Source organism: Portunus trituberculatus, chromosome 28, assembly GCF_017591435.1.
Source record: "Portunus trituberculatus isolate SZX2019 chromosome 28, ASM1759143v1, whole genome shotgun sequence".
NCBI lineage: Eukaryota > Metazoa > Arthropoda > Malacostraca > Decapoda > Portunidae > Portunus > Portunus trituberculatus.
In genome coordinates, this window is record NC_059282.1 from 4,346,816 (window position 1) to 4,357,811 (window position 10,996).

General features: G+C 39.1%; 1 protein-coding gene across 3 annotated transcripts; it reads right to left on the bottom strand.

Moving 5' to 3' along the window:
- LOC123510188 (vacuolar protein sorting-associated protein 45-like) lies at positions 1 to 10,996 on the bottom strand. Of its 3 annotated transcripts, XM_045265073.1 has the most exons (14): positions 10,575 to 10,629; positions 10,366 to 10,452; positions 9,445 to 9,589; positions 8,187 to 8,385; positions 7,483 to 7,632; positions 7,059 to 7,195; positions 6,546 to 6,656; positions 5,027 to 5,161; positions 3,825 to 3,965; positions 3,001 to 3,138; positions 2,048 to 2,206; positions 1,466 to 1,573; positions 1,081 to 1,220; positions 1 to 777 (listed from the first exon to the last, which is right to left on the bottom strand). In XM_045265073.1, the coding sequence occupies exons 3-14, from the start codon at positions 9,535 to 9,537 to the stop codon at positions 585 to 587; spliced, it is 1,704 nt and encodes a 567-aa protein (XP_045121008.1). In that variant the 5' UTR covers positions 9,538 to 9,589; positions 10,366 to 10,452; positions 10,575 to 10,629; the 3' UTR covers positions 1 to 584. The 3 variants fall into 3 exon arrangements, with proteins under 3 accessions (XP_045121008.1, XP_045121010.1, XP_045121009.1); XM_045265075.1 differs by lacking the exons at positions 10,366 to 10,452; positions 10,575 to 10,629 and adding an exon at positions 10,868 to 10,996; XM_045265074.1 differs by having other exon boundaries at positions 9,445 to 9,613; positions 10,366 to 10,608.

A 10,996-nucleotide genomic window follows, 5' to 3' on the forward strand; every position in this document is an offset into this window, starting at 1 on the left:
GCAAGGTTATGAGTTTTTAATGTTGGGTTTTCAGCTTAAATGTTTCACAATATGTTTGTTGTTAGATCATAATATATAATTTATGTATCAAATAATAAATGTAAATAGAAAGATATATATATTTTTCTTCTGTACTATTAATAGGTTGACAAATCACTTCATGCATTCAATCTATCAATCATTACTGGCATCGGTTTCAATGAATATTCAGTTCTAGAAAATATCACTAAAACTGGCAGCCTGTGAATTAAAACTTTTCAGGAAGGAAGAGCATCACTAACAGTAAGATGGAATTGTGAAACCTTCATGATAATGGAATGGGAGTATAGAGCTTTAATTAACTACATATATAGGATTTGGTTTGCCTGTACACCTCATCTTTACCACTCAGGATTCGACACAGACCCACTTTGATCTGGAGCGTATACACACACACATTCATGCACACACACACAGGAGTGGGTAGGAATGCAACCCTTCCACTCCTGGTAAGCAAGTTCAGGATCCAGCACACTTACACATATATTGTCATATATCAAGGTCCACAAAGGGAACATGGAATGCAAGGAGGCAGGACCTTCTGTTCATAGCCGGAGTGTCTTGCGTGGCACTCCCTCCATTGCTGCCTCCACAGATGAGAGGAAGCTGGCTGTGCTGTGGATAGTGGAGCCGCCCAGGATGATCCGAGTGTTGTTGCTCTTGGTGTTGAACTGGTGGACTGCCATGGACTCCTCATAGGTGGCACCGCCAATGATGAACACCACTATATGCTGTGGTCTGTGGGATGAAAGATTGACATGAGCAGCATAACAGAGCCACTTATCCTACACAATCCTCTAAGTACAGTACATATCACATAACCTGCACTCACTCTTCACAATCCCCTTAGTACCGTATATGTTTACAATTGTTATCTGGACAGTCAAGCAAGTAGAAGATATTGCCCGTGAAATACTATGGTGGTTCAAAACTGCTAGTATGTATATAAGATAAGTTAAAGTTTTTATATCAATCATCAACATAATATATTTTACAGGGACTGCTATGTGTAAGCTTCCCTTATCTATGTCCTTAACTCACTTTGTTCCTGGAGGCATGGAGGGAGCATTGCCACAGTAGGGGAAGGCACCCTCACGCAGCCGTCCTTTCATTACTTCCTCCAGCGTCTCCAGCAACAGTGGCTTGTGTTGTGTGTACACGTTGTCCACTCCCTTCAGTCCCTGCAGCAGACAAACAACACTTACCCTCTGCACTTTACCTTCACTATTTGCCTCATGTTTCCTTGATTATTAATGACTAGAGAGGCATTTTTCTTGATCTACAGCCTCTTTACTTTACCTTCCCCATTTGCCTCATGTTTCCTTGATTATTAACGATTAGAGACATTTTTTCTTGATCTACAGGCTTTGCACTTTTAAATGCTTAACATTCAACTAGAGAAATGGCAGATGTGGTGAGTGCCTACCTTGAAGAACCGCTTCCTGATGCCAGAGACGTCCTGTGGTAGCTGAGTGCCAAAAAGGTCACTTTGTCTGGCCCTTGCTCCACCGAAGTCCATGAGTGATGACAGCAGCTGAGGAGGGAAGACTTGGGTAATTGTCTTTCTTAGCTCTGGACAAGGTAATGAGGAGACTGAAAACAGGATCATCCTTCTGGTGGTACTCTGGCATCTTCAGTGGGCTGTATTTTCTTTTTTGTTATGTTGGCCAGAGCTTCTTACATAAAAATTAATAAATCAGAGTCTTCCTAATGTATCAGCTGATAACAGTGTCAAAAAAAAGGTACAGGAGAAAATGAATTTGTTGGGGCATATTAAATGAAGAGTGAGTAATATATGGATGAAAGAATGACAAGAATGTGAATGAAAGGAAATACAGATGAAAAAGTTGCAGTGACTGATTAAGAGAACTAATCCATCAATACTAACAGATATACTGAATCTAACATTTCATAACCAGCTCTTTGTTAAGTTTGACTCTCAGTAACATCTCATAAGTAATAAGCATAGCTATTCATTTAAGTGTGGAGATGACAACCACTGCCTTGCCTTGAGATAGCGGTCGCCAACACTGCGCTTATTGAGGGCTGAGACAAGTCCCTTCAAGTCAGTGTTGGGGTGACCTTCATGCCGCAGCGCGTACAGCATAACCAGCACAGCAGCGTCCACCTCCCGTACCTTGGGGTCTGTCACTAGCTGCCGGATCCTCTGTGGGTAAATAAGAAAGGTTTATCTATCTGCCTTGCAAAAGGAAAAGAACTCTGGGCTTTTATGAATTGAGTGAAGGTATATAAAAGAACTGATAGAAAACAGATGTGCAATGTGTTTACCTATGTACTAAGCCAGCAATCCCACATGAGGTGACTAAGACAAAACACCAATCCCTCATACTCAAAATTGACACTCTTAGTCCCATTGTCTTCAAGTGTAAAGGGGTAATCAATAATAAATTTGTTGGGCAATTGTAAACTGTCATCAATCTTCTTATAAAGTTTAGGTGAATAATAATGAAGCAAATCTTTTGAAAATCATCCATGAGATACTTGCAATCTATCATCATTTTCCTTTCAAAATTCAGGTGAATAGAGATGAAGAACACCTTTTAAAAATTCATTCATTTGGTAGTTATACTCATCACCATTTTTATAAGGTTTAGAAAAAAGATAAATTTACAACATTAACCCCTTCAGTACCATGACACATATTCATATTTATTCTGCTTACTATATAGTGATTTTATACAGCTTCAGAAACTTATGTGGGGATCAAAATAATGAAGACTCTGGCTATTAATCTTCTGACCTCCATAGACTCTTCCTAATGTAAATAAAATTGTCTAATAATACCCAAACCTCATGATAAAAATGCATCCCAGTACTGAAGGGGATAATAGCAATAGCCTTGATCTTTAGTTCAATATCAGTGTATAAAACTACTAAATTTTTCCACAGAAGTCTATAGAAGCTTATCAAGTGTTAGTACCCAACAAGACGCAGCATTACCTGGAGGTTAGCTGAGTGGTCTGAGCCGCACACCAGTTCCTGCTGACACTCTGAGATGGCTAGTAGTGCATGGTTGCCCACTAGCCGAGACAACTCTCCCACCACCGTCACATGCTTGCTCACTGTGCCTGACATTTTCTGGAAGTGAGTTGCAATGTGAGTCTTGCCACTTGTATAAATGATGTGTAAGTCTGTTCACTGTCAACTAAAAGAACTGGTTGAGGAAATTAGCATGACAATCACTCTACCTCTTGAATTATACCTTTAAGAATAAATATACTGACCTCACCATTAGTACTCATAGAAATAATTTAGCCAATTCAAGGTCAACTAAAAGAAATAGTCAAGAGGGAAATATATCAACCACAGAATCATGTATTACAATCCTATACATAATGAACTATTTAATCAACACCAGTATAAATAAATAGCAAACCAACATCACACATTTCAAGGTTATCCCTCAGCTTTATGTAAATGTATGTATATTTTGGTTAACTCTGTCTTTTAGGGAACTGGCAAAACAGTGGGCCTTTTTTTTTTTTTTTTTTTTTCATATTTTGTTGCCCTTTGCCAGCTGTCCCTCCTGCATAAAAAAAAAAAAATAATAAATAAATAAATAAATAAAAAACCCAAGGAGCAGTCAATACTAAACATAGCAAACTAAATAGTTCTCTCAACACTCCTCATCCTAAATCACAAAAAAAAAACTCAATAGCCTCAGAACTTAAAGCCAAGATAGTTTCCTTTAATATTCTCCACCTTACACCACAACAGTCAATACCAACAACAGCATACCTCACACTTCCTTCAACACTCCTCACCTTGAACTGTGGGTAATTCTCGACAAAGTTCTTCATGTCGCTTATCGACTCTACTTTCTGCTGATTGGAGAGTCTCTTCTGATACTCCTCCATTAAGTCCTTGATGGTCTGTCCAATCTCCCCATAGTTGAGGTACATACTCTGAAACATTGCTGGTCTTAGTAATCACGAGAATTGAGGACCCCTCTTTATGTGCCCTCAGGAAGATGTACAGGCATCCCCCGCTTAACGAAGGGGTTACGTTCCTAAAAAAAAAACCTTGGTTAAGTGAATTTTCGTTAAGCGAACCAATTATAACAAGTTTAACCACTGACTTGAACTTCCATTGAGAGTAAACAAAGCAAGAGTGCATCATAGTACAGTAAAAGGTTTAATGAAAGTAAAAATTATGAAGTTAAACACTTAAGCAGTTTAATTTAAGACTAAGTCATTATAATGTACACTAATGTATGTATATAAGTAACTTTATAATGCTGATGATCTTAAATTTATGAAGGGAGGGAGAGTGGAGCGGGAAATACGCTAGCTGGCAACCTGTGGAATGTAAACAAAGGGTGCATCATTGTACCGCATACAAAACTTATGTACCACATTTCCACAAGGATTTCCATTTTATCCATTGCAGAGTCATGAGTTCAGGTGGTTCTTTTAGCTTGCAAGGAAGATATGATATCACCAGTCTTCTTAATAGAGTTTGCTGACTTGAAAATGGTAGACAGTAGATGGAGTCAAGCCATGGTGGGAAGCAATGCTATTAGTTTTTTTGACTCTCTCGTGTCTGTGAATAATATCCAGCTTCACTTCGAGAGTAAGAGACTTCCTGGTCTTTTTAGCAACGCTAGGCGATATTGCGGGGCGTTTTGGTGGCATGTAGAGCAAGGGAAGACGAGCTGCTGCTGACGCTGTTATTGTTTTGAATAAGGGGGAGTGAGTGGTGTGCGTTTTGTCCATGAGAGGCGCCAGTGTATTCAAAAGCCTGTCAGCTTGCGTGATACAGCGGGGCTTTAAAACTTGGAAAAATTACATGGATAAAATTTCGTTAAAGCGAGTTTGGTGTTCGTTAGACGAGCAGATGGTAGTAAAAGGAAACCTTCATTGTAGCGAAATTTCATTGTGTGAACCTTTGTTAAGCAAGGGTTGCCTGTACTAGATAAAATAGTCAGACCCAAATGCACCCAAACTTCTCCTCACTTTTTACTAACCTGGGCATAAAACTCGTCCTGAGTAGGGGACATCACCACCTCCTTCAAGTCATCTGACACTCCAACCACATGTGCCAGACTCACCCGTCCACTGGCCACTCCAAGCAACTCGTGTACCATTGCCTCGTACGTCCACTGTTGCCAGATTAAAACAAATATACGTTAGTAATTTCAACAATCAGTGTATGCTGTGCCACACAAGGCAGGTGCTTTTGTTTTATAAGTACATACTAGAGTGGTGAGTGAAAAAAACAGCTTGTGCTTCATTGCCTCATACATCCACTGCTGCCTGATAAGAATTAGGCATTTGTCACACGAATAATATAATTGCACCATCATCAATTAAAATCATTATAACAGGAGTCACTTGATTTGAAAGCAAATATATGAAAACCCTGAAATCAATAAAAAAAAAAAAAAAAAAAAAGAAAAAAGGAAAAAGGAAAAATCAAGTACTCAATTTTATGAACACAGAATTGGTGACTTAAGTTTACAAAATAATAGTTTTAACTCATGGAAAAACCACTGTATGCCTCACTATACTAAATAGTTTGAGGTTCAGTTTAATAAGTATTATAGTAAAACTAAATTGTACTGATCTGTAGGGCTAGGCCTATAATCCGTGCAACGCTGCCATATCTCTCATTACTTCAAGGAAAACGGAATAACTGTTCTTTATTTATTTTAATGCATGACTTCGCTAAAAAAAATATAAGTGATGGACAAGACATGAAGATGCCATAGGTAAATTAAATATAGTTAAGGTGCTGGTTATAAATGTGAAAATGAGGCTGATAATTTACCAAATATTTACTATTATGTCCTCTCGAGATACCCAGTGTAATATAATGAGTGGGGAAAAGAAACGCTGATAAGGTTGTGATGCTGTGTGGTGTATATCTTGTTTGCACTGGGACAAATCCTCTTCACTGTGCCTTCAGATATACCAGCTGCATCTGCTGTCCTCTTCCTCGCTTGATTTATTGGTAAAAGTGGTCCTTGCAAGCTTTATTTATTAATTCTGTAGACAAACTTCTTGGTTTGGCTGTACAACACACAGACGAGGATGCGTCAGTGTATCCTTCCATAGTGGCGACCAAATGAGAAGTGAGTCGATTTGCACCTGCGTGGTGACCTGACTCCTCCCCCTTCCCCCAGGGGAAATCCCGCCTCGGGTCGACTGGCAACGTCGCCCGTCCTGACATGCCACATCGTCATACATGTTCATGAAATACCTTCATTTGATTTGGTATATAACACTTATTTGTATCACCTGCTATTTAATGAAATAGTCAGAATATTCTCAGAATGCCGTTTGTTGATAATACTGTGATTAAAGAACCATGAGTAGTATAGGCTGAATGTTTTGATTGGAAATCTGGCAGAATGGCAAACAACACCTTACGGGTCAGTACAATTTAGTTTTACTATAGTGAGTGAAGCATGGACAGACTGTATGCAGAGTATATGTAGAGCATGTTTTTAAAGTGTCAGGCATGGAGAGGAATGTGTGACTTGCCTGGTGGAGCAGAGGAGTGACAGGGTCATCTCTGCGGTCCAGGATGAGCAGCAATGTGTTCCCTTCGGCGTCTGGACTGTTGTACAGGGAACTCTCATTCAGGATGGTTTGCTGTAGATGAGAATTGTAACCAGGTTTTACAAAGGAACTTTTGCTGAAATAAGATAAATATGAGTAACTTATGAAAATGACTGTATGATGAAATGGTAAGAAGAATGAGTTGTTCAAAGAATGGTTTGGTGAAAACACGACATGTGAGCAACTGTTCCTGAGAGTCTAATGTAATTAAACTATATGTAAGCAGCTATTCAAGAGAATTTGCTGAAATTAACTACACAAGAAATAAGAGCAGATATCAAGATGGTTTGCCAATTACAAAAATATTAGAAATTTATCAAAGCAATTTCCTGAAATTATCATCAATATGACTAGTTTTTCCAGGAAACTTAGTAAATATTACAACACAAATCTGCAGTTTCCAATAGAACTGTTTACTGAAATAAATAACCATACTCTAATATTCTCAGCGAGGACTCTGGCCATCTCTGAGTTGTTCTGGTAGCGGATGGAGGGCAGCACCTGCAGACTGAACAGCACTGCTGCCACACCCTGCACCGTGCGCTGCAAGGCCCCACTTGCCCACTTCAAGCCTGGGGTTAGGAACAAACCGCATTAGTGGACTGCAATGTTCAAGGAGTTTTAAAAGGTATAATAAGTACATGTTGTCTAGTCACAACAGATAATAGCTAGAGAATGATAGTTTTCATGTTATGTCACTTAAATTTTCAAACTTTTGACAGACCAATATCAAAAAAATGTATACATATATTTCCTTCTCTCCCTCTCTTTCACACATGAATTTACACAAAGAAAAATATGACCTTTCATATCTCCCATCCACTTCTCTCTGCTCACCAGGTCCACTTGTAACACTTGCCTTGAGAGTGTATGGGCATGTTGAGGGAGAAGAGGTGGGGGGAGAGAGCCTGGTAGTCGGCATACAGCTCCTGCACCTCCCTCACCACCTCCTGCTCATCAGCCTCTGCCAGTAATTTCACATCACTCTTGCTCACTACATTACTGAAATCTAGAGACACAGGAAGGATACAGTATGGTTCTTAATGTTTTTTTTTTTTTTTTTTTTTGGTTATGCATAGGTTTCAATGATTTATTATGGTACTGTACAATTTCATAACTTTCTTGTGATACTGTGCAAATTTTTTTGTACCTTATTATGCAAATTTTGTGGATTATTATATAAGTATTATGAAGTTTATTATTCTGCTGCCTCAATATCATGGGTTTAATAAGTAACAAACAATATCTTCAACACACACACTCACAAATAAAGAAAGAAAAGTTAAAACATTCCTTACACACACAAACAAACACACATCAGAGACAACCTTTCTTACACTCTAACCCACTCACTAACTCACATGTACATTCATTCCCATATCTCAATTTCTGCAAGGCCATTCACTTAAGACACAAAACACACTGCAACACAGACAACCTCCCCCATTCACTGACACCCTAACTAACATACACGATTACCATACCACATAAACACACCTTCACACTCACATACACAACAGCTTTTATACACAATAACTTCCATACACTAACACTGTCACTCACATATATAATAATTGCCATATCTGGGTTTCTGCAGTTCCCTCACAAGCAGGTCTATATTCTCCCTGGTGGGGCGGACATACACCAGACACTTGAGGTAAGACATGTTCTCCCCGGAGCTTGTCTGGTCTAGCCGCTCAAACATGTACACCTCCTGCCGCATCACCTCACTCATGCCCAGGACCACACTGACGAACGAGGTCTGTTGGGCAGGAGGAGGAGGAGGAGGAGTGAGTGATGCTGTGTGTTTATGTAAGATTAGTGTTACAATCAGATTTTCTTTGTCCTCTTCCTTCTTTCTTACATAACATAACATAACATAAATAATAGGATAACAAAGGGCCACCAGGGCCCATCTAGGTTATCCTGTATCAGTTGCACAGCGACCTCGTCATCAGTACTTAAAGATACACTTACAAGTACACAATACATTATATACTAATTCTAAATATTTGGCCCATTAACAGGGCTAAGTCCTGCAGCGAATTCCTCTACAATCTGTAATCCCCATACATGGGGATCATGTCTTCTTTAACTATAGTAAATTTCTTATAAAAACTATCATGCAGCGCTATACATAATTATAAATCTAATAAATTTAAGTGCTTATCTAATCTGTTTTTAAACATTGTCAAACTAGTGCTATTTACAACCGTCTCTGGCAATGCATTCCAGAAGTCTACCACCCTATGACTAAAGAAATATTTTCTTATATCTAACCTGCAGCCTTGCTTTCTAATCTTCCTGCCATGATTTCTAGTCCTACTTCCCTCCTCTAAGGTAAAGAAAGATCTCACATCTATGTAGTTTGTATCTGAGAACATTTTAAATAACTCTATCATATCCCCTCTTATACATCTCCTCTCAAATGAAAACATGTTTAATGCCTTTAATCTATCTCTATACTCCAGGTGCTTCAAAGCTGGTATCATCCTAGTTGCTCTTCTCTGAACTGCTTCTAACATGTTGATATCCTGCCTATAGTGGGGTGACCAGGCCTGTATGCAATACTCTAAATGTGTTTCTAGGGGTGAAAGATGCTGAATAATGTGTGAATGGAGGGCTACTGTTATTTGTAGAAGTAGTTAAGCTGCAGGAGACTCAGTAAGAAGTATCCTGCATCTCCTGTGTTTAGGTAGGAGATGGTCTCATGTTAAGCAGTAGCAGCCTAACTAGAAATAAAAGGATATGAAAACAAAGCAAAGCAAACACAAAAAAGGCTACAGAGAGAATTTTCAACATTATCTATCCCTTCACTCACCGTCTCCTTGTCCATCAGCATAATCTTGTAGCCCGGCTCGCTCTCCGTGATCATCTTGATCACATAATTCTTGATCACCTGCACCACACTCATGATGCCGCGCTTGTCGACACCACCAAGAGGAACACCACATTAAACGGCAGCCCTGGCGAGACACACAGGCTAAGATGTATGAAAGAAGAATGAAATAAAAGAAAAGATAGATGATAACAAATAGGGAAATGTCTATCCAAGAAGAAACAGGGAAAAAAGTACAGAAGAGACATAAAAGGAAAGATTCACAAGGGAAGACATGGAAAAAATGCAAGGAAGAAATGCTCATGGGAGGAAAAACGTAATGGATGATACATAGGCGATAAAAATGCTGCTCTTTTGATACTACGTGCAAACACACATTTGCCATGTTCTTGGTGATTCTAATAATTCACTTCCCAGAAAATACTAATTTTCGTCTCTGCCATTCTGAAAAACCCGCATTACCACAGGTCCCCAAGTTTGTTGAGGGAGGAGGGCAGGTGACATTATTCCAGGAGTTTATACTATTGTATTAAATTAATACAATGGGTTTTGTGAAGATCTGGAAGAAATTAGTCAAAAAATAAGGTGCCACAGTCACACTAAAGCTTTAGCAAAATTTTTCCATTACTACCATAATAACCCACTTTCCCCCCAGGCCCCCAAACGTGCTTGTCCTGGAGAGAGAAAGCAACAGAATACATAAGAACTCGTTATTTGTTAAGATTCACCGGCAATTCCTTAAATATGACTGAGATAAAGTCTGCTGACTACCAGGTATTCCAGGTATGAATAATTCTGAAGGAAAAATGTTGGTCTCTTCCTAATTTTAATTTCCAATGCATTTACTGATGGGCTGTACAGACCTAGAAAGACCTCAGGTAAAGGAACACTTAGTTATCTTACCAGTGACCGGCTGAGCTTCTAATGTCCTCCCCCTCCCTACACAATTGACCTTCCTTGTTCAACTCGCACACGCTGTATTCCTCACATCTGGTTAACAAGAAGAATCGTCAGCAATACAACATACAACCTCCTTGGAAGACTAGAGTTAATAACAGTTGTGATAAAATATCATTCCACGTAGATGACAGATGTGGTCGTGTTTTGTTTACGTTTACTTCCCGTCAGCGCCTCAGTGGCCAGTCACTGCAACGCTACCCCCTCTCCACCAACCATCCACCCAAAACTAAAGAGATTTGGAGATAATAAAAAGATAACAATGATAATATATATTTTAGAGTCTTTGTGAAATGCTCCCAGGCTGTACGATAGACAGTGAGTCAAGTTCTAGTAGCATATTAAGATTTCTACATTCAGAAGGGGATAGCTAAACTGCATTAATACTGTCTTTTGAATGTAGAAATATTACCGTAAAAACACCCTTGAAAACCCATGTGATACTTACATGAAGCCTTTCAAATGTCGAAATTTTATCAATCTATCAGAAGAACGGCAAAACCATCTTTGCAAACCATGTCACTTCAGCCAGAGCCTTTTGACGACAAGAATCACCAAAACTATGGAAGCACTCTTT